Consider the following 24,307-nt stretch of genomic DNA (forward strand, 5'->3'; position numbering starts at 1 on the left):
AGGGTGTTATGATAAGTTAAAAAGACCTCAATTAGCGTCTTGTGAAATGGAATATTATCCCACCACAACACATAATATGATATTTGCATATGCATTTCGATGTTGATGTGCCTTTGAGGTTGTGTGGGACTAGACGTTGCACAAAATTTGAAAGAAACCTTCAAATATGGCTTTCCCAAGATATTTCGCTCACAGGCAGACCCACATGATGGAGATAATCTTGAATACAAGTCATGTACATTAATCTTCTTATCTCTTCCCCTCCAAATTAGCCTATAAGCAACTCAAAATGCTTCTTTAACAATTTCCTTGGGATAAGTAGGGAAAGAAAAGGGGCCCTATATTGGTTTCATTAAACATCTATACCTTGCTCAAGGAAATTTGGTTTGGTTAAAACAATATACAAGCATAGGGGGCAACATTGATAATTGATGGATTGTCAACAACCAAGGCCATTTGTGGAAACACACTTCTGCAAATTCTTGTTCATTGTCACATTCAAAGTATTATCCATGTAAACGGCATGAAAGCCCCTTTTGAGACATGTGATAAAGCCACACAACAAAAGTTTTAAAATCCCCATAAAGTGTTCTCAAGAGGATTAAGCAAGTTCACAGTTACTTGTCGAACTATTACAATGGAGCTTTGGACTTTAGAGGTCCCCAAGGTGGGTTGGATCAGCGTCCTCATCGAATTAAGCCTTTCCTTAGATAGGGTACAAATTGGTTTAATTCCTCTATTGTAGAAAAAGGTTTTGCCAAGAAAGGATCACACATGGAGAGATCTCTAGGGCAATGATTCGAATTTCCAACTATCTTGGGTAAGTGTAAACTAGGGTCAATGGCTCTGGGTTACGAATAAATTAGCTTTTGCTACACTTTGTAAGATAATTTCAAATAACAACTTGTTTAAGAGAAATTTCTATACGCATCAACCCAGTTGGAAAAATTAAAATGGTCCTATGGGACGCCTCGTTGATGACAAAACTAATGAACTCTTTTCTACAATATGGACAGACTATCTCCTTGCAAGAGACTTAATAATAAATGTGTTCTTCATCACAATGAAACAAGATGACTTAGAAAGTGTTGAGACTCAAGTATCTAGAAAGCTTGCTCTTCCTTTAAGAATAGAGTGCTTGTTCGGTTTTGTAATAGCGTTAAAACTATTAAGAATGTTATCATGAGCTATGATGTTGTTGTTGCCTTTTGGGAATGGGTTTTGTCAAACACATGATTCTCTTTGTTGCCCCTTGTTAGAAAGAGGTTCCCTTAGTGGACAAAGAGATGGTATAACAACCAAGAAGAAGCACTTATGACTACAGTATGATAGTTAGAGTGAGGCACCACACTACGACAAGGAGAAGGATAGGATGGAGAAACCAAGAAAACCAAGGGTAGGATAGATGGTGAAAGGAAGGTGGAAATAGTCCACTAGGTTAATTAGAGTTGAGAGTTGGATAATGTGAGAGATAGCATTGTACATTAATTTCATGTTAAGTCCTCTTAGGTCACAACAACAACAAGAAAACATGATAGCAAATTAACAAAAGCAACAAGAGCTAAACTAAGGTTTAAATCTACCGTTTAACTCTTGGTGTGCTAATCTACTCATAGAAAATTATATAAAACTGAAATGAGAAAGAGATAGAGAGATGTAACATTACTACCCTTTAGTTCAAGTTTCAACACAATAGTGAACAACAAATATTAAACCAATTAATCCCTTTAGGCTTTACTTATGGTAGATAAGCAAACTAGAAAGGCCCTAAAATTTAACAATCATCCCAGGTGAACTAGAGTTCTTAACTAGGTTATGGAGTAAATGAACAGGAAAAGGGTGAAAGGAGGAAAGCCATTTGGACTAAAAACAAAGAGCAAACAACAAGTGGCCAAGGAAGGGAAAGAACCTACTTCAACAAACCAATAATATGTTGTTGTCCTCCTACCAAACACACACAAAAATTATCTCAAAATATATGTAGTAAATAAGCAATACACCAAGTAATCCACACATAGGGGATCTAGCTATGCAATGCACATATGAGACCTTTGGTGCCCTCAATTAGAAGGTAACTTCCCCACTCACAAGTTGTGTTGGATTCTCCCTTTAAGCGATGATGTTGGAAGACTAAGATGCTAGGACAGGATGAAGTTGACAATACCCCCTAGAAACTAACCAATCAAATAAGGGGAGACCAAGTCAATGAAGACCAAATACCTATTTGAGGAAGCCTCCACATGGCTAGAGGGTAGAGACAACAAATCCGAATAGTGCAAATGTATGAGAGGTGAGAGCAAGAGAGTTAGGTCACGATCTCAACATTAATCAAATGGAGTAGGACTTGTAAGAGAGTAAGATTTGGAACCTTTTACAATGAACTAAGAAGCAACTTAAATAGAAATGAGAATGGCCAGGGAGCATATGAGAACGTTTGGCTCTCTATAGGAAAAGTGTTTTTTTCATGCAAACCAATCTATAAGCTTTGACTTGGGAAATAGAGGTTCCACATGTACCACAGGTAATTCTAGGAAATGACCCCCTCTTATCAAGAGAGCATGTCACACAAACAGCACACACCAAGACTAACAAGGGTTAAGGAGGGTTTGAGCAAGAAGACCACCTAAAATTCATGCCCAAATGAATTTGGGGATGTTGGGGACCCGATATAAGGTATTCCAACTAAAGTTTAAGGCCAAATGAAAAGCATGAAGCCAATACCAATCAATTCACTCCGATGAGATGCCTTTCAAATAGGGTGTGATAAAACACTGTTGGCGCTCTATTAAGATAATTTAATAAGGGATCCGTATTACTTAATTTAATTTTAATTATGTTGACATTTATGGACTGAGTAAATTTTAAATACACATTCATTTGGATTAAAATAGGAAATGCACGTACTAGATCATAGCAAAGTTGCAAGGGTATGATACATTTTAAATGTCTCTAGTATCGGAGTTCTTCCTCTATGACATATTCATGTCAAATTTGAATCGTTTGTCTCGTTCAAAAAGAAACAAAGAGCCTATATAAAGTTAGTGCCTCCTTGCAACTTGTAAATCTCCCCTGGATCCATTGAATCCTTCTCTTCTTTTAGTTCATAGTGCATTTGAATGGTAGTTATAGTAATGATTGTGTAGCACTAGGCTTATTTGAGATGGCTTTGATCAATTGTTGAATTGACATTTATGGACTGGGTAAATTTTAAATACACATAATCATTTGGATTAAAATAGCAAATGCATGTACTAGATCATAGCAAAGTTGCAAGGGTATGATACATTTTAAACGTCTCTAGTATCGGAGTTCTGCCTCTATGACATATTCATGTCAAATTTGAATCGTTTGTCTCGTTCAAAAAGAAACAAAGAGCCTATATAAAGTTAGTGCCTTCTTGCAACTTGTAAATCTCCCCTGGATCCATTGAATCCTTCTCTTCTTTTAGTTCATAGTGCATTTGAATGGTAGTTATAGTAATGATTGTGTAGCACTAGGATTATTTGAGATGGCTTTGGCTTTAGTTCATGGCTTTGATCAAGTTCGATCTTGGAATATATGGGATGTTTATTATGTTGATGTATCTTTGTCTAATGTGAATTATGCAAATGCAATGGATAAACTTCAATTGTTCATTTGTGAGACATGTAGCGGCAAGTAAAATAGTACAATTTGTCAATTGGGGTTATCTTGGGTCGTTGGGCAGAATGGTTGTTAACTTCCCCACTCAAGTTCAATTCCTCGTTAGTGACATGATGAGCTCTAATTCCTTGATAAATATTGTTATAATGGCTTTGTGCCTATGAACATTGTTGTATTAGCTTCGAGCCTTGTAAACTCTTAAGTGAGTATATATGTGGGTTGGCCTAATACTAACAACCTCACTGTAACCCTTGGGCTAAGACGGAGGTTGATTTCTTTCCTCAAAAAATTACAAAAAAAAATACAATAGTATAATAAAATATAATTTACGTGTATTTATCCAATTAAACTACAACTAGGTTCATGGAATTGTAATTACACCTACAGTATCAAAGTGCTCTACAGCTCAATATGGGAGAGAATTTGTTACAAACGAATGAACATGACATTACATTAAAAAATTAACAAAATACCAAGTTGGCTCCATCTTAAATAACACAAAATTAAAATAAATAAATAAATAAATAGTTGCATACATATATATATGCATGTGACAACATGTAAAAAATTAAAAAAAACTAGATGTAGAAAATCCACGAAATTCTGATATGCTAATAAGAGAAATATTAAATATAATTTATTCTTATATAAACACAGAATTTCTATCTAAACTTTGCAGCAGAATAGGAACATAACTAAACACAATTCAAGACACTGAATTTCTAGGGAAACCAACTGGGAAAACCCTCTACTTGTTGAGTATATTATTGATAGAAACTAAGGAATGATCTTTTAGAATACAACTTTTCAATAGAGAATACACCCTTCACCCTGCCTTGCCTAGGCTTGAAAAACACACTTCTTGTAGCCTGATATACTCCCTAAATCCTTGTGCAATAAGTGCTCCTACTAAATAGGAATTTCCTCCTATTTCTATGTGCACTGCCCAAGGGAACTCTTCCTCACAATAATTTTGTGCACAAGTTTCTCTTGCACACTCTTCCTCACAAGCTCACACACAACCTTGTGCGTACTCCTATTGCTTTGTCTCACCAACCCGTGCTCACAAAACAATGAGTAACAATGTGCCTTCACTCCTTTTAAAGCAATTTGAATGGCCAAATTTGGTGAGTTTCTAATTACGAAGTTTTCTTTTGTGATTGTTTGAGTTAGAATGAGTTGACTACTCATGCAACTCGTCCTATCTCTTGAGGCTCAACCACAAGTTATTTTCCTCAATTAACTCACACTGGAAGACTGATAACTCCGCCTTCCACTTTGACACATCAGTTAACTGCTTCATGAATACTTCCTAAGAATTTGCCCCAAATTTTAAGAACACGTCCTACATTTTAGGAATTAGCTCCTAATTCATAAAACTCATGCATGCTCAAGGAGAAACTCATTGAGGCTCCTTAAATTAAGGCACAAAACAAGGAACCCATTCTCGCTACAATTTTCAACACTCTGTCTTAGCGAGGAAGGTGTTCTTGGAAGAAACTAGTCCACCAAGAACTGTCTCCAACACTATGTTCTCCATTATTGCAGTTGCTCCCTCTAAACTAGAAGGTTCCCATGCTTTCTTCTACGGAACCTGCTTTGAAGACATGTTCTTTCTAACCATGCTCTGCGAGTCTACCACTTTAGTCATAAGTGCCATGTACCATGTGTACCTTTGTGGTTGCTTCTTGAAGATGGGAGACTCAACTCTCTTCTAATCTCCCTTAACCAAATCCTTTGCCCACTTGGCTCGAACTCTCCCTATACTGGGAGTCTCAGACTAAGTGGCTACCTCCACTCGCCCTAGGCTATGGTCCTAACCAAATCCTTTGCCCACTTGGCTCGAACTCTCCCTATACTGGGAGTCTCAGACTAAGTGGCTACCTCCACTCGCCCTAGGCTATGGTCCTAATCCTCATCCTGCTAGTCAACCCAACTGCCAACTAGATTATACTGAAACTAAGATATTGGCTGAGTCTTCGTCTTGAGAGCTCTATCATGTTCTCGCTCAACCACCACTTCTCTACTCTGAGCACCCCCTGCCTTGATGCTCAAGGTTGCACCTGTCTCTACCTGCAACTGGTAGAGATTCTTCACCCTCACACCTATCTACTCCTTACATCCAAAAGCTAAGTGTTGGATGTATGTCTTACCTGTATTGAAGATGATATTATATCCCTTGTCCTCATGGGTAGCTATCGAAACAAGATTCTGCCTCAATCCTAGAACATAGAGAACATCTCTGAGATGACAAGGAATGCTTGACTCCCTCTGAAGGCTAACAATACCAACTCCTCTAGCTGCATACATGCCATAATCTCCTAGCCGATTTGAAACTACATGTCCTTCTCCTTCAAGTGGTTGAAACTCTTCTTGTTCCTGGTCATGTGGAGGGATGTTCCTTAATCAATATACCATATACTACTATCTGTTGAGCTTGCCATGCAGGCAATCAATGAGAAATATTTCTCAACATGGCAAAAAATGCATCTACCTCCATTGGTGCAACAACATGATCCTTACTGGACTCCTCCTTCTGATTAGGACACTTAGAAGCATAGTGCCTAAACTCATGGCAATGGAAGCATTTGATCTTACTTACATCCTTCTTCTTGCCCTTCTCACTGGACTCGGCCTCTCCTTAGCCCTTCTTGCCTTAGCCTTACTCCTCTTGCCTACCAGGGCATAGTTCTCCTCATCCTCTGTCGTAACTAATCTCCCTTCTATGGTTCCTCTTCAGATCTCTTCCTTTATGCAATCAATCCAAAACCATTCCCAATTTGGGAAGTTCTCTCTCCCACTAACAGCATCCTAGAACCCTTTCCACGACTTGTGAAGTCCAAGTAAGGCAAAACTCGCAAGATCATCATCAGATACGACCACGCCCACCCCACCTAGTTCATCTTGTACCTGAGTGAACCTTGACAAATATGGGACGATGGGCTCATCCTTGCTCATTCGAATACTCCTCAACTTCTCCTTCAGAGCAAGATTCCTGGTATCACTGGTGCTCTGATACAACTTCAAGATGGTAACGTACATCTCAAACATTGTCTTCTTCTCATGGATATGAGGCATTATATGATCTTTGAGTTTGACCCTTTCTAGAATGATCCTCCTTGCCATGGAACAAAGTTTGATGCTCCCTCTAAACAGTGATATGCTCTCAACCCTTGCTAAGCCATCTTGCTTCCCCTGAGAGCTGTCTAAAACCTACCCACTAACAACCTGTAATCCTTCAAAAAAGACTATACTTAGGGCTTGGAGGTTGCCCACTTCACTACTCCTTTAGTCCTTCCAAGTTTGCAAACTCTTGGATTTCAATATTTCTACCACTGTTAGCACTCTTGTTGTTCGTCACAAGATCTACTCTCTAGCCACAATTAGGCACCTACTAACAGCCCTCCACCTGTACTTAAGATGCCACCAAAATTGCCCCAAATCTAGACTCAAACACTTAACAAAAACACCAACCTTGGAAGAATACAAAACATACCTTTAGTTAACGCGGATTGTGCATCTAATTCTGAAGCTTCGACTCTCTGGTTAGGGCTAGTGACTGTCCATGTCAGCTCCCCTAAACCTGGTCCAAAACTCCCTCAAAAACCTATGGTTATCCTCCTTCTACAAGCCTTCAATATGCATTGGACTATAGGACTGTTTCGTCACCTGTTCAAGCCTATTGGCCCCTCCAACCCAGAGGCTTCAAGGCTCGGCCCCCCTTCCAAAACACACAAAAAAATCTTGGCCTGTATAATTGAGAAATCCTCCACAAAACAACGCATAGATCTACCCTCTACACTGCCTGCAATTTGCCCTTAACTCGACTCCATTCAAACTACAAAAGAGACACTTCTTGCTCCTTCGCTCCACCTGAACTAGCTCCTCAAGTGCTTGCGGCTACCTCAAGCCATATGTCTCTTCACTATGACGAATTTGCTCTTGTATGTGTTATCTTTATTCTAATCCATGCTTTGATACCATGTGGAAAATCCACAAAATTTTAATCTGCTAATATGAGCAATTTGAAATATAATTTCTTCTCATATAAACACAGAACTTCTCTACTAAACTTTGCAGCAGAATAAGAACATAAATAAACACAATTTAAGACACAGAATTTCTAGGGAACCCAACTAGGAAAACCCTCTACTTGTTGATAATATTATTGACAGAAACTGAGGAATGATCTCTTACAATACAACTTTGTTTTCAATAGAGAATACACACTTCTCCCTACCTTGCCTAGGCTTGAAAAACACACTTGTCGTAGCCTAATATGCTCCCTAAATCTTTGTGCAATAGATGCTCCTATTAAATAGGAATTTCCTCCTATTTCTATGTGCACTACCTAAGGGAACTCTTCCTCACAATAATTCTATGCACAAGCTTCTCTTGCACACTCTTCCTCACAAGTTCACACACAATCTTGTGCATAATCCTATTGCTTTGTCTCACCAGCTCGTGCTCACAAAACAAGAAGTAGCAATGTGCCTTCACTCCTCCTTTTAAAGCAATTCGAATGGCCAAATTTGGTGAGTTTCTAATTAAGGAGTTTGCTTTTGTGATTGTTTGAGTCAGCATGAGTTAACTACTCATGCAACTCGTCCTATCTCTTAAGACTTAACCACAAGTTATTTTCCTCAATTAACTCGCACTAGAAGACTAATAGCTCGACCTTCCACTTCGGCACATCAGTTAACTATTCATGAACACTTCCTAAATTTTAGGAATTTGCCCTAAATTTAAGAACTCGTGCATGCTCAAGGAGAAACTCGTTGAGGCTCCTTGAATTAAGGCACAAAACAAGGAACCCATTCTCACTACAATTTTCAAAACTAGATCCATAATAAACCAAAATCTATCAAGCACCAAGAGGGATCAAATTTGTTAATGTGTAAATGTTCTTAATATGAAGGAATTAGTCCATGAAATCAAATTAAATAACAAAAAACTCACACATCAAGAAATTTGATCCTTCAATGCATGATAGATCTGAGTTAAAAATGGATCTAGGCTGGTTATTTTGTATGTTCTAAGGTTCTTTGTAGACACTAGTAAATTCATTCATTTCACAGATGAAAGAAAATCAAATCCCTAAAATTGAAATAACATGATACCATTCGCTTTTAGTCACAAATCAAACATCAAAATTTTCACATATACTTTGTTGAAGATTTTGTTCCATATTTGTATTGATACGACTATTGTTATATTATTGAACCCACCTACAATTTCATATTTAATGACAATGATAATAACCAATGTCTGGTTAAAATGTTCAAAGATCGCCATATTATACTAAAAATCTCATCGTATATTATAAGAGTTGAACAAATTATCATCAAGTCTATGAATCAAGCATTGGTGTGTGACTCTCACATTTAAAAGATCTCTAAAAACAACATTGTTTTCTATGACTTACACTCTTTATTATATTCATATAACTATTCACATGAATATTATTCTAAAATAGTATAGTCAATTTTGTGATGCAATATTCATGGATAAAGAAAGAGTTCACGCTAAAATTATGGTATGTCCAGAGTTGTTGTCAGTGGTTGAAGAGATATCCATTTCGCTGGCAGTTGAATTACATGAACTCCCTTGTGGAATGCGTTCCTGCACTGACTTTGATCCTTTTGGTACTCTCGGGCTTTGCAGGGAATGAAATATTGTTGCAAATATAATCTACTTACTAATTAAGATGATTATACTTTGACGAATTTCTCTCACCACTATTAGATTAGATTTTTTATCGCTAAGCCACATAGTCGAAAAAGAAGTTAACAAAACTGGATATGTTTCATCATATTTTCTTCTCCCCTTGAGATGTAAACCAATAACTTGATTTTGGTAAGAAAAAGCATCCTATTGTTGCAGTTGTACACCTAACATAGAATGTTAGAATTGTTTAGCTAACGTAGAATGTTAAGATGAAGAGAATAACTAAAGGTGCATAGATGTTTAAGAAGCTAAAACTTGAGGAAATTTAAAGGGATCCATAGGATTTATGAATAAAAACATAGGAGAATGGTGTTGTATTGTGATGTAGGACACAAGAATATCGATAGCAGCTTCTAGCACTCCTGTTGACAAAAGAAAAGCTCGCACACATGGCAGATGAGGGATCGTGAAAGAAGCATTCTATCATAAGGAATCTAACAGCATAGAAGGAAAAGGATGGAATCTAACAAGATAAGGGGAGGAAGGAAAAAACTCCTAATGTGGTTTGATGAGTTATATCCATAAGCAAACAAGTTTCGCCAATGACAACCCTTTTTAGGGATACAACATCCTTTATACACAACTTCAATGTTAAAATTTCATCAAATACATAAATGTGAAAGATGATTGTTGGGTTGACTAAGGCCTTTCCAAATGAGAATATTCATGTTGAGAACCCTGTCACCACTAGCTCATGACTTCCCTCAATGATTTTTGCTCCCTTTTTAATCAATACCATATACTCAATGAGAAATCCATCATAAGGAGGATGAGCTTCATGGAAGGAGATGCTAGGAGATCATGTTTAACTCTTTTAAACTCCCTTCAATGGAGATTCACCATAAAGAGGAGTAGATTTAGCAAAAAGTAGTTAAAAGTGTTGAAATTTGGTATGGTTCCCTTAGGCTTTGATCTTTGGCCTAGGGAAAAGTGTCCAAAAGAATTTAATTTTTCTCCTAAAATGACTTTATATTTTTATAAAGTCAAATCTAATTTAAAAGTGACTTTAAGTGATAAAGTTACTAAAGTCTAATTTTAAAGTGACTTTTATAAAGTCAATGAAAAATTAGAAAGGAAAAGTGACTTTGGAAATAAATGATTAAGTGGGTCTTTATTAAAGTGGGGTGAATTAAAAAATAAAAAGTGAGATTTAAATAAGCATTTAATCTCAGCCTTAGATCTCAATCTATTTCAGCCATTGGATTTAGGGATCACCCAAAAGTCACTTAGGGTTGGATTAAGGAAGGAAAAGGAAGAAAAGATCATTCATTCTTTCATGAGCAGATTGAGAGAGAGAGAGCAAGAGAGCAAGGGATATTTCTGGACAGGGAGGAGAAGGAGGCAGCAGCGTGGCACACATACCAAGGCAGCATTTAAGCAAATTCATATAGCTGAATGGGCAAACAGTAAAAGGCAAATTTTTTGCACAGAAATGAAGGGTCGTACAGCTGATTTTCTGCACAAAAATCGAGGTCCATACAGTCCGTACTGCAGCCGTACAGCAGTTTTCAGTGTTTTGTTTTGCTGTTTGGAAATTTCCAGTGGGCTGTGAGGCTCGGAAATCGAGATAAGTTGTAAAATTTGTTTGCTGAATATTTCTCACTGTAAAAGGCATTTTCCAGAAATAAGAAAGAGCTCTCGAATTGGTTTTCCCCAAGAGTTGTAGGGGGTTTTTCCAGGGTCACCTTGACCAAAAATCTCTGTGTTTAAATGTGTTATAATCGTTGTTTGTACCTGCTGATTTTTATTTCTGCATTTTCCAGCATTCTGTAAAATTTCCAGAATTTGTGTTTTCAGCAAAAATTTATTTTTCAGTTGTTGAATGTATGGACATGAGAAAGGGCATTTAACTATATGGGAGAAATAAGGTGAAACTGAAAACCGGGGTGAAAAATGAGAAATTTTTACATGGTATCAGAGCTTGAGTGCTGAAGTGCAGTTTGGGACAGCAAGGAAGAAAATTACAACCTGTTGATTTTTCACTCAGAAAATTCCAACAAGCTGATTTTTCACAAACAGCAATTTTTATCTTTACTACAGCAGTGCTATTTTTCAATTTTAGGACAACATGATGTCATTGGGATTGAGGGTGGAGGATAGGTTGGATGGGCATACAAACTACAACGTTTGGAAGGAGAGAATGCAAAGTATCTTTGAGGAGGCAGAAGTCTGGAACATCATGGTGCATACCACACAGAACCCTTTTGTTGTGCCTACTGATGCCACTCAATTGGCTGAGTATAATAAAAAGAACAACAAAGGTAAGACACTGATTCTAGACGGAGTCAAAGACCATTGCATTCCTCATGTGAGAGGAAAGAGAAATGCCCATGAAATGTGGACAGCATTGTCCAATCTCTACCAGAGTACCAATGAGAATCGGAAAATGGTCCTGAAGGAGAAGCTGAAGACTATTAAGATGGGTAATGACAGTGCAGTTAGATATCTCACAAAGATTACTAATGTGAGAGATGAGTTGGCAGCAGTTGGAGAGGACATTCCACCCACTGAGTTGGTGCGGATTGCAGTGAATGGCCTCCCCCGTTCATGGATGAACTTTGCTGATGGGATTTGTGCATGTGAGACCCTTCCCACGTGGGAGAGGTTTTGGGATGATTGCATTCAGACAAAAATCAGGAAAGGTCAGCTTGGGGCAGCCAAGCCAGTTGAGCATGATGAGGATGTAGCACTGTCGGCAGGAGGCAAGAAAGGCAAAGGGAAGAAGCAGACTTCCACAAGCAATGGTGGGGGCAAAGGCAAAGGTAAAGGTAAACAGGGTGACACACAAAAGGACTATTCCAAGGTGAAGTGTTGGAATTGTCAAAAGATGGGACACTATGCAATTGTGTGTCCGGAGAAGAAGAAGAACAAGGGGAAGAACCAGAATGTGGCAGCTTCAACAAAGGTTGAGGACTTTGCAGTTCGTTTTGACCGAGAGTTTGGGTTCACTGTGTATGAGTCCTCTAGTGCAGGATCACCTGCCACACAAGTTTAGAGGGAGCATGCTTTTCCCTCGATTAGCGGAGCATCTTCGGGTATCTGGTATCAGTGGGGCTTCACATCACATGACAGGAGTCCGTGAGTACTTCTTAGAGCTTTCAGAGAGTGGCACTGATATTGAGGTAGTACTCGATGACGACAGAGTTGTTAGAGCAGTCGGGGTGGGGACACTGACATTTCAGAGGGAGTCCAAACCTCCCTTGAAGGTGTCAGATGTTCTTTATGTGCCAGGGATGAGGAAGAACCTCATATCGGTCTCAGCTTTGGAGGACAGAGGATATGAGGTACTGTTCAGAGGAGGACAGGTGTTGATGTATCCCAGGGGCACTCCAGCTGATTCAGCTAGAGTGATAGGTGTATGCCATGCAAAGGTGTACAAGTTTGCATTCCAGTCCCTTGTGGCATTGAGCAGTAGTACCGACAGCAGAGCTAGCAATTCTGAGCTGTGTGAGATTTGGCACCGTAGGATGGGACATATGTATCATGGAGCCTTGAGGACATTGCGGGAGATCACTACAGGTGTGCCAGATTTCAGTACTAATCACTTTGATACTTGCAGAGGATGTGCGATGGGAAAGTTTGCCAAATCCCCTTTTCCCAGCAGTGACAGCAGAGTGACAGGGATACTTGATTTGATTCATTCTGATGTGAGCGGTCGAATGTCTCATGTTTCCTTGAGTGGATATGAGTACTATGTTTTATTCATTGATGATCACTCCAGGAGGACCTGGATTTATTTCTTGAAGACCAAGAGTGAGGTCTTCAAGCGGTTTCAGGAGTTTAGAGCTCTTGTGGAGACACAGACAAGTCGGAAGATCAAGTCCCTGAGGTCGGACAATGGAGGAGAGTACACCCTTGGAGAGTTTGTTGACTATTGCGCGGAGGCAAGCATTAGGAGGGAGTTCATTGTTCCTTACAACCCCCAGCGAACGAGGTTGCGGAGAGGAAGAACAGATCCATCGTAGGAGCTGCCAAAGCCATGTTGCATGATCAGGGGTTGCCATTGTTCTTGTGGGCAAAGGCCTGCAACACAACTGTTTATTTGCAGAACAGGAGTCCGCATCATGCCTTGGGGCACATGACTCCGGAGGAGGCTTTTTCTGGGAAGAAGCCTGATATTGGTCATCTTCGTATCTTTGGATGCATTACATACTCCTACATACCCAAGGAGAAGAGGACCAAACTAGAGCCCACCGTAGAGAAGGGTATCTTTGTGGGCTACAATGAGACCTCAAAGGCCTTTCGGATTTACATTCCTGCACGGATGAGAGTTGTTGTCAGACGGGATGTGAAGTACGAGGAGGACAGGGCCTTTAGGAGATCACGGGAGTTAGAGTATCTGGATCAGCCAGACCCTCAGCAACATTTAAATCAGTCGCAGGGATCTAGTGGGCAGGGATCAGGAGGATCTAGAGGTACATCTATGAGGATGTCAGGTCCGTCAGTGAGCAGTGACTCACCGAGCCAAGGAGTGGTGCTCCGGGCAGCATGCAAAGCAGTTCACTAGGGAGTCCACTGATGGACAGTTCACACGGTACCTCAGCTTCTACAGGTTCAGGTGCAGGTAGGAGGACAGCAGACAGACAGTCAGGAGTTCAGGTTCCTGATGATGATGGGGAGGAAGAGTTTCATTCTCCTATGGGAGAAGTGCACTCAGGGAAGAGGAAGCCCAAGTGGCTTCAGGACACCTTGAGAGATGCCACATCTGTTGCTGAGCCTAAGTGGCCGGTCAGAGAGAGTAGACCACCTGAGAGGTTTTGTAGCTATATGGCAATGGTTACCAACATCCTTGACTCTGAGCCTTCTAGCTATGAGGAGGCAGCTAGCTAGCAGGTCTAGAGAGAGGCCATGCAGGAGGAGTATTCTTCTATCATGAAGAATGATGTTTGGGAGGTACTACCGAGGCCTGAGGGCAAGTCCGTGGTTACTTCCAGATGGCTTTACAAGGTAAAGCATGCTGTAGATGGCAGCATTGAGAAATTCAAAGCGAGGTTTGTGCCTAGACGATTCTCCCAAGTAGAGGGAGTTGATTATGAGGAGACCTTCGCTCCCGTGGCTCGATATACTTCGATCCGCTCCATTATATCGATAGCAACAGAGATGGGTTGGAAGATCCACCAGATGGATGTGAAGACTGCATTTCTCAATGGCTTCATACAGGAGGAGGTGTACATTGAGCAGCCACAGGGCTTTGAGGTGCATGGGAAGGAGTCCCATGTGTGCAGACTGAAGAAGGCCCTTTATGGCCTGAAGCAAGCTCCCAGAGCTTGGTACTCCAGGATAGATACATACTTGCAGGGGTTGGGTTTCACAAAGAGTGAGGCAGATCCGAACCTTTACTTTATTGTGATAGGTGAGAAGCCTCTCATTCTGGTGTTGTATGTGGATGACTTGGTCATTACAGGTGCAGAGAGACTCATAGAGCACTGCAAGAGAGATCTTGCGGCGAAGTTTGAGATGAAGGACTTCAACTTGATGCATTACTTTTTGGGTTTGGAGGTGTGGCGGGAAGAGGGGCATTTCTTCCTGGGGCAGGGGAAGTATATTGTGGACATCCTTGGCAGATTCCACATGGATGATTGTAGACCCATGTCGACACCGATGATCACCAACTGGAAGAAGCTTCATGCTTCGGATTCCGAGTTGGTGGATCCCACATTGTACAGGCAGCTGATTGGTTCCTTGATGTATTTGGTCAACACTAGACCAGATATTTTTTTTGCAGTCAACACGATGAGTCAGTTTATGTGTGAGCCTAGGAAGGTTCACTGGGTGGCTGCAAAACACATTTTGCGGTACTTGCAGGGGACAGTGGATTATGGTCTGGACTATAGGCAAGGGGATGGAGTGAGATTGGCAGGTTACACTGATTCTGATTGGGCAGGTTGTGCTTCTGATAGGAAGAGCACTTCAGGGTGTTGTTTTGGGTTGGGTTCGACAGTAGTGTCATGGTTCAGCCGGAAGCAGCAGTCAGTAGCATTGAGTTCAGCGGAAGCAGAGTATATGGCAGCCAGTCTAGCTAGTTGTGAGGCCATCTGGCTTCGCAAGATGTTGTTTGGCTTATTTGGTCAGCCGTTGAGACCTTAAGTGATTTACTGTGATAATCAGAGTTGCATTAAACTCACGGAGAATCCAATATTTCATGACAGGTCAAAGCATATCGGAATAAAATATCATTTCATCAGAGACTGTGTTCAGAAGGGCGCTGTGAAGCTTGAGTATATTCCCACTGATGAGCAGGTTGCAGATATTCTTACCAAAGCCTTACCACGGGGCAAGCATGACTACTTCAGAGACAAGATGGGTGTGGTGAGGAACACCTTCCTCGGTAAGAGGGAGTGTTGAAATTTGGTATCGAAGGACAGGTGGTTCCCTTAGGCTTTGATCTTTGGCCTAGGGAAAAGTGTCCAAAAGAATTTAATTTTTCTCCTAAAGTGACTTTATAATTTTTATAAAGTCAAATCTAATTTAAAAGTGACTTTAAGTGATAAAGTTACTAAAGTCTAATTTTAAAGTGACTTTTATAAAGTCAATGAAAAATTAGAAAGGAAAAGTGACTTTGGAAATAAATGACTAAGTGGGTCTTTATTAAAGTGGGGTGAATTAAAAAATAGAAAGTGAGATTTAAATGAGCATTTAATCTCAACCCTAGATCTCAATCTATTTCAGCGATTGGATTTAGGGATCACCCAAAAGTCACTTAGGGTTGGATTAAGGGAGGAAAAGGAGGAAAAGATCATTCATTCTTTCATGAGCAGATTGAGAGAGAGAGAGCAAGAGAGCAAGGGAGATTTCTAGACAGGGAGGAGAAGGAGGCAGCAGCTTGGCACACATACCAAGGCAGCATTTAAGCAAATCCGTACAGCTAAATGAGCAAACAGTAAAAGGCAGATTTTTTGCACAGAAATCAAGGGCCGTACAGTTGATTTTCTGCACAAAAATCAAGGTCTATACAGTCCGTTCGTACAGTCTGTATAGCTGTCTGTATAGTCCGTACAGTTCGTACAGTCTGTACTGCAGCCGTACAGCAATTTTCAGTGTTTTGTTTTGCTGTTTGGAAATTTCCAGTGGGCTGTGAGGCTCGGAAATCGAGATAAGTTGTAAAATTTGTTTGTTGAATTTTTGCTGAATATTTATCACTGTAAAAGGCATTTTCCAGAAATAAGAAAAAGCTCTCGAACTGGTTTTCCCCAAGAGTTGTAGGGGGTTTTTCCAGGGTCACCTTGACCAAAAATCTCTGTGTTTAAATGTGTTATAATGGTTGTTTGTACCTGCTGAAAATTTCCAGAGTTTGTGTTTTCAACAAAAATTTATTTTTCAGTTGTTGAATGTATGGATATGGGAAAGGACATTTAACTATATGGGAGAAATAAGGTGAAACTGAAAACCGAGGTGGGAAATGAGAAATTTTTACAAAAAGTAGTTATCTACACATACATAAAAGATGTTTGTATACCATTCATCACAAACCTTTTCAATATCCCACCATGCATCTATTTCCCTATTATATTCAATCTCTATGTTAAGTGCAATATTAAGTACATCCAAAGTACTTTCACAACTTTTTCAATATGCCATGCTCCTTTTATTCAACATTTTTTTCCGAAATTAGAGTTTCATATAAAAATAGAAGATCACTTGTACTCAATAGATCTGACTCACTAATACTCCACAAAATCCCTTACAAGAACATTACAACTCTTTGAATCTACTTTTCAATAAAAGAACACCACCTCAATTAGACACTCCAACTAAAAGTTATGCTTCGTGCAAGGCAAGGGCAAATGCATTGTCTTTTTGCCCATTCCAAAAATAACAAATTGGAGTGGTTGTATCTCCCTTTATATGTCTTCCAAAATTATGAGTGCCTACTCATTAGAAGCAAGCCTCTCAATCTAGTTTCCAACAAGAAAACTCCAATATAATTCTTGAATAAAAAGATACTCCCTTTGCAACAAAAAAACTTTAATCTACCATATAGATTTGAAATTGACTCTAACACTAACTTACATTGTTCCTATAGTTGTAATGGAACTACCACTACAACAATCGAAGTAATAACAGGTACAAGTGAAAATAAACAACAATGAGAACAAAAGCTTCGCAGCACTTGCACACGCAAAAGTGCACTGCACCTACAATTCTAAAATATGGATGAAGGCATCTACATAAACTAATTAAAATATTAATACGACTTAAATGATTAACAATAAAATAATGGTTACAAGAGGGGGAGATGGCCCTCATTTATACAAAAGAGATACTAACACTCTAACTTGTGGCCTTAGTTACCTTATTGGGATAATTCGACTAAGATTTCACAAATTAATCTTGAAAACATTAATTATTTGTATGAGTCCTTAGTTGACATAAGTGGCAATGGACAAAACATTATTACAATATTATGAGCTTACATACAAAATAGCCCATTAACAGAGAGTTTCAAGCACGTGATTCTTGAAGCACATCTAAAAAGGATGTTGCTCAAGGATATCAAATTTGTTCATGTGAGGAGGGACAAGCAATAAGCCCATGGGCTTTCCCTCTCTAAATTATATGTCTATTTTCTAACCTAATGTAAAGAATGCAATTGGACCAATTCCTCTTGACATTTGAGAAACTAAAGACCTATCACATATCAAATGGAAAGTTGACAAATACCCAAAGTTCCACTCCAATACATCTTCAACCACCAAATGGGTTCTTCTTGGCCAATGATCAGTCTATCCTCCCTTCCCTCTATTCTATTGGAGAAGTGATTGAGTTGAAAAATACATATAACCTATTGTCAAATTTACCCTTTCCTCGTCAAGAAAATACATCTTTGGTGTGCCTTTTCTAAACCCCTCCACTTGGAGATCACCCTCATATAGACCATTTTGAATTTGATTGCAACTGTAGTGATATGAAGAAGGGTATTCAAGTAAAAACACAACAATCTTTCCTCTTGACCATATTATTTCAGATGATAAATTCAAGCAAGTGACATTTGATGTGTGAAAACTAGAGGGTCCTTAAAATTAAATCCATGACATCCAAATCATTCCCAAAATAAGTAATGCACAAATTGCATTAGAATAATGGAAGCCTAACACTACCCAATACCTATTATACAAAATGCTAAAACCTAAGAATCTAATACAAAACCCAACATATACAAAAGATAATGAATATCTCATGCAACCAAATAGGGGTGGGGACATACCACAATAAAAAGCAACAGCAAAGAACAAATTGTAAACAAGAAAAGGAAGTTCAAAACCCAAAATACAAGATATACAACTAGAAAAAAGAAACACATGGTGAAAAAATGATAACCAACGAATTAAGAAAGCATTCATCTTGATAAAATTATTTAAGATGATAGATTCAAGCATGTGATATTCAGTGTGTGAAGAATAGTGAGTCCTTCAAATAAATTTAAGACATCCAATGGTCCAATGGTCATAATCAAAAGATCATTCCCAATAAATAAACAAATATATACATACATACGTAGGAAAAAAATCAAGTCTAGTCTTACCTATCATAAAAAAAAAACATAGATCCTGAGCTTCTACTGCAAACCCTAACAACATATACAAAAGGCATTAAAGAACTCATGCAAATAAACAGTGTAGAAAAGTACATCAAATGGATTCAAATGAAATATAAGAAACATTAATCAATGGGAAACTGCAAATAACAAAAGGAACATCAAAATCCCAAAATACAAGATATACAACTTGAACAAAGGAGGGCCTTATGGAAAAAGCAATTAAACACCATATTTAAAAATGAATAATTGTAGAAAAAGAGCCATGGAATTTCTAAAGATATAAAAATCAACAACCCTTTAAGTTGAACATGAAGCAACAATTTCGGAAAAATTCTTGACAATCTAAGAGAATTCAAACAAAAGTCATAAGGCATATAAAATTAAGAAAATCCTTCTTCTGCCATCTAAGTTTCTTCTTGAAATTATCAGTAAAAAGCTGCGGATTCAGTTGTTTCAAACAGCTAGTGTGCATATGATGAAACATATTCTACTATAACTGCTTACCACAGGTCCGCTAATAAGAGACTCGTTACTGCATGTTCGATTATCCCATGCAATGAACGGATATTGACCTTGATAGCAACGCTATTGCATACCCCCCATCAATGTGACCATCCCTTGATAGTTTTGACAAGATGGTCTCTCTGGTCTGGACGATAGATCAAATAGGTATAGACCATTTAAAAATGAAGAGTTTCATGCAACCTTTGTGGATAAGAGAAGAAAATGTTGAAAACATATTTGTTAGAAGTATCTATGGTTGTTCAACTATAATGGATAAGATTTCTATGAATTGGTTCTTTCTTCAGCTCCGAGCATTAATTTTGTAACTACAGAGCTACTACTTAAGACAGTCTCTTTTTCCTCGAAGTTAACAAGATTTTGATGAAAATAAAACTCCAGTAACCATCATACCTAAATTTCAAGCATATTAAAAGCCATGCAAAGGACCCAAATGCATTCTCGACAAAGTAATCTAACCTCTACGACAGCTTCGCAATGACCTTACAAACTGATTGCAGCTTTCCACTTAAACAAACCGCCATGTGAGACAAAGTAATCTTCTTACCTCTATGACACCTTAGCAATGACCTTACAAACTGAATGCATCTTTCCACTATACAAACCACCATGTGTGGACAAGGAGATTGGACACACTGAATTTTCACAAAAATAACACTCTGCACATACCAACGCTCTTATTATAAAACATGAGCAGACAAATCAAAAGCATCCCTGGCCTCAAACCAATACGCTCTTCCATTGCAACCCAACATACTAGTAGCTATTGCGGTTTGAATAACGCTTATGGGTAATTCCATTGTATTGAAGTTAAGTTTGTGACCCGTACAAGAAGGTTATTTGAAGTAGAACATCAAAATTTCATTGATCCGAGTTATTTAAATATACAGCATAAACAAAGGCTTGGTTGGCTGGTAAAGCAGGGTATTCCTGTCCCCTTCACAAAGTTCAAATCCCCCACATACATGTTTGCCCGCATGGGGTTTCTTGCCTCCTGAGTAAGCGGGCCAACTCTTCTACAGCAGAGTGTTGTTATTGCCTCCACAAAGTTCCCATCCCCCACAGGCATGCTTACCCCCATTGGTTTTCACGCCTGCTTAGTAAGCGGGTCAACTCATACGTTTGCGCCAGGTGCAAGTCTTCGGCTCGAAGCACCCATCACAAATAACTAAATTTAAAAACGAAAATGAAAAGTACGCCTAGCACAGAGAAAAGGGGAGGAACGACCGGAATTGAATTCATTTATCCAAAAAGATATTTTAGAAACATATTTCCAACAAAACTGTAATTTTTACAATAATGTTCGAAAGAATAGCAAACAGGATACGTTGCTTGGAATGCAGTGCCACGGCCATTGAATCACCTCCAGCAAATCACCGCAGTAGAAACCCCGGCTTCCTTCCTCCTCTAGCTCGAGCGAGCCAACGCCTTTCACACTTCCGATAAGAGCAAAACAATATCGTTTCGCCTCCGGATCCCAACTGCACCGAATAATTTCCTTTTTTTCCAACCACAATTATGCAGAGCCCCGATATCACCAAACCCCTAATTCGCCGGCACCCTAAAGTGGCAAGATTACTTCACGGCCAAACTGCACCGAAACCCTAACTACAGTTAGGAAAGATTCGACGGGATTTCCAATCAACGGCAGTTTACATGCGGCTGTGTACGAGAACGTTGCAGCAATTTCACGAGATCGGTTCCAACGAAAACATACCAGTGAGAGTAGCAACCAGGTCTCCCTTCTGAAGGGCGGAGCGGTCGGTTATTTATGGAAACGAACTATTCCAGGGCGTGCTCGCAATTGGAAATGGTGGAGGCTTCGATGGATCGTCGTTGCGTCCCGATCTGTCCACGCTTGCTCATCGTCTCACTTCCATCTAAGCAGGGCACATAACTGGTAGCTAATGATACTAAATACTACAGCTCGGAATACAAACAGGAGCCCGTCCAAAAATAATATTTACTTTTAATCATAGTGGATGCTTTACAAACGGGGAATAATTTTTATCCTAAAACTATTAATAATGGGTATAATAGGTGATTTTAACTTAGATAAAAGGACAGTTCCCCGGATGAGATTTCAACGCGTCACAAGGGAGGTAAGAAAAGTTCCTTTGAGATTTTAATTTGATAATTAATTATAATCATGTAGGTAAGGAGAGTTCTTTTGAGATTTAAATTTAAAAATTATTTGAAAGAATAGGAAGAAAGTTTGAACTAAAGATGTCTTAGTTAAGAGCGGTTTTTTTTTCAGACTTAAAATAATAGGTTACCTAAAGATATTTAGGAGGAGTGAAAGTTTACTTTTTTACTTATTATTAGTGGATCATTCCATGGGCTTGATTTTTCTTGAATAAGAATGATGATTTTTGATAAATTCTTTTGGATTAATCACATCATGAGTTTTTGGTCCACGTTGGATGTTTCGAACCAGTTAATGTGGTTTATCATGAGGACAAAAGTGAAAAACTCAGTGAGTCAGAATGTTTAAATAGTAAGAATAATGAATCAATCTACAATTGCTAATAACACTGGTCTGATTTTTCTTGAATAAGAATGATGAATCAACCTACAATTGCTAAAAACACTGGCCTGATTTTTCTTGAATAACAATGATGAATCAACTTACAATTGCTAATAACACTTAAAACTGGTCATTCCAGGTGGCCTAATATATATATATATATAATTTAATTGTTTAATTAATAATTATAAAATAATAAAAATTTATTTAATTATTATAAGAGATAATGGGTGAATGTTAAAAATATAGAAAATAGTTTTTTGTTCTTTAATTTCCATTATTTAAATAATTAATTATTTTATTATTAATTGCAAAATTAAAAATAGTTGTATAACTATTAAAACTGTTTAATGATGGATGATGACTCTTATTAATATATTTATTTTTTATTTTTTATTTTTGTTAGTTATCTAGATGCATTACTTAATATAAAATAAAAGTTTATGAAATAAGTTAATTAGGTTTATTTAAGGTGGTTGAGAAGATTGATTATTTTCTTCTCAACCCAAGTTCAATTCCCACCAGTCGTATGTTGAGTTCATATCGATATATTTATTGAAGACTAAGTTGATTGTTCTTATCCATGGGATATTTTGATGGCTTCTCCCAAGATGGAGAAATATGTGGTGGTGGCGCTATCATGCATATAAATGAAAATCATTCCTTCAAACTCAAAAGCGGGTTGGGTCATGGATCCAATAACTATGTTGAACTCCTAAGCTTAAAATTACTTATGCTCTTTGCTTTGGAAAAAAGGTGCCGGCAGTTGCAGGTTTTTGGTGATTCCTGTATGGTAGCCAACTAGAGCAACAAAAACTCTATTTGTCGCATGCACATACTTAGACCTATATTGGAGGAAGTCTTACTCATAAAAAGGAATTTTGATCATATTACTTGTCATCATACCTTCAAGGAGAGAAATGTAATCGCTGATGAACTTTCCAAGGCAGGTGTGCAACAGGCGTGTGGGGCATTTGGCAGATCTCAAAATAAGTTGGCAGTGAACACTATGAATATTTTCACTAGCCATTTATAGACAGTGTTTGGGCGGGAGATGTTTGAGTCTGAACACAGACGTCCATGCTATAATTTATGATAGATTTTTGACCTGATGCAAAAGTTTTGATGTGTATTTATGTTTCAGATTTGTATCTACATGTTGTTTTGGACACGATGCTTTTACGCTATTATGCACACGGGTTGTTTATAAAGCCTTGTTCTCGGTCTTTTTGTTTTTTTGTAGACTATACATTATACACTGTTATGGACTAATTATATTTTCGAATTGTGGACTGTTGGTATGACTTGTTATTGCAACAATCCTCTTGATATGCTTTTTGGCATCTTTAGTATGAAATTTTCATCCTTTATAATGGAAATTACGGTTTTTCCTTTGGGAAAAGAACTCATATCAATATATTAATTAATAAAAAATAAAGGTTTATAATATTTGATACATTAAGTTAATTGGGTTTATTGATTAATATCCTCCCCACCCAAATTCAATTCCAGCAAGTGGCATATTGAGCTCATATGAAGTATATTGGTGTAATGACTTCAAGCCTTGTTCTTCTACATCCCCATCGAAGTTCAAATTTTTAATGAGATGTTTAGCCCATTGTGATGAGGTTAAAAGGGTAGACATCTCCTACGAAGTGCACTTGTAATAACTTCTAAACTTATTTGTGTACTTTCCCTATCCAAGTTCAAATCTTTCATAAGATATCTAGCCCATTATGACGAGGTTGGAAGAGTAGACATCTCCTCTAAGTGTGTTTGTAATAACTTTGAGCCTTCTTCTTGTACTTTCCCTATCCAAATTCAAATCTTTAATGAAATACTTACCCCATTATAATGACGTTTGAAATATCTTTATAATGACTTCTAACTTTTTTCTTATACTTCCCTTATCAAAATTCAATTTTTTAATAAAATATTTAACCATATAGTGTTAGAAAAATAAACATCCCATATAAAATGTATTTCAAACCCATCTAAACACTTATTAAATCATAAACTAATTCTAATTTGCTTATAATATATTTTTTAAATAAGGGAAAAAATAAAAATCGTAAAACGACTTACTTTCTCAAAAAAAAACTTATTTTAGAAAACAAATTACTTTCTTTGTTATCCCTAATATATGTCATTTAGGAATCAAAAGTCTTTAATATATGTCATTTAGAAGTCAAAACTCTTTTGACTTATGAAGACATCTATTCATACTTGCTCGAAATTCTTAAAATATATATATACATATTATATATTAACAATTATATAACAACCTAACTAGTAAATTTGTTAAACATATATTATATTATAACAATCTAACTAGTAAATTTGTTTTGTTA

General features: G+C 38.0%; 1 protein-coding gene across 3 annotated transcripts in view; it reads right to left on the minus strand.

Annotated features, from left to right (window-relative positions):
* Positions 1–21,354, minus strand: part of LOC149249911 (YTH domain-containing protein ECT2-like) — a 41,404-nt gene extending 20,050 nt beyond the window's left edge. The window contains exons 1-2 of one of the 3 annotated variants that reach the window (XM_089458839.1): positions 21,147–21,354; positions 20,757–21,020 (exon numbers count right to left, since the gene is read on the minus strand). In XM_089458839.1, the coding sequence (XP_089314965.1) occupies positions 20,757–20,784 (28 nt within the window). In that variant the 5' untranslated portion in view covers positions 20,785–21,020; positions 21,147–21,354. The remainder of the gene's footprint in view (positions 1–20,756; positions 21,021–21,146) is intronic. The other 2 variants (XM_089458837.1, XM_089458838.1) reach the window with 2 other exon arrangements.
* Between the last annotated feature and the right edge of the window lie 2,953 nt (positions 21,355–24,307).

The sequence above is a fragment of the Pinus tabuliformis genome, chromosome 7, assembly GCF_031772625.1.
Source record: "Pinus tabuliformis cultivar Carrire ecotype Pingquan chromosome 7, CPIR1, whole genome shotgun sequence".
In the NCBI taxonomy this organism is placed as follows: domain Eukaryota; kingdom Viridiplantae; phylum Streptophyta; class Pinopsida; order Pinales; family Pinaceae; genus Pinus; species Pinus tabuliformis.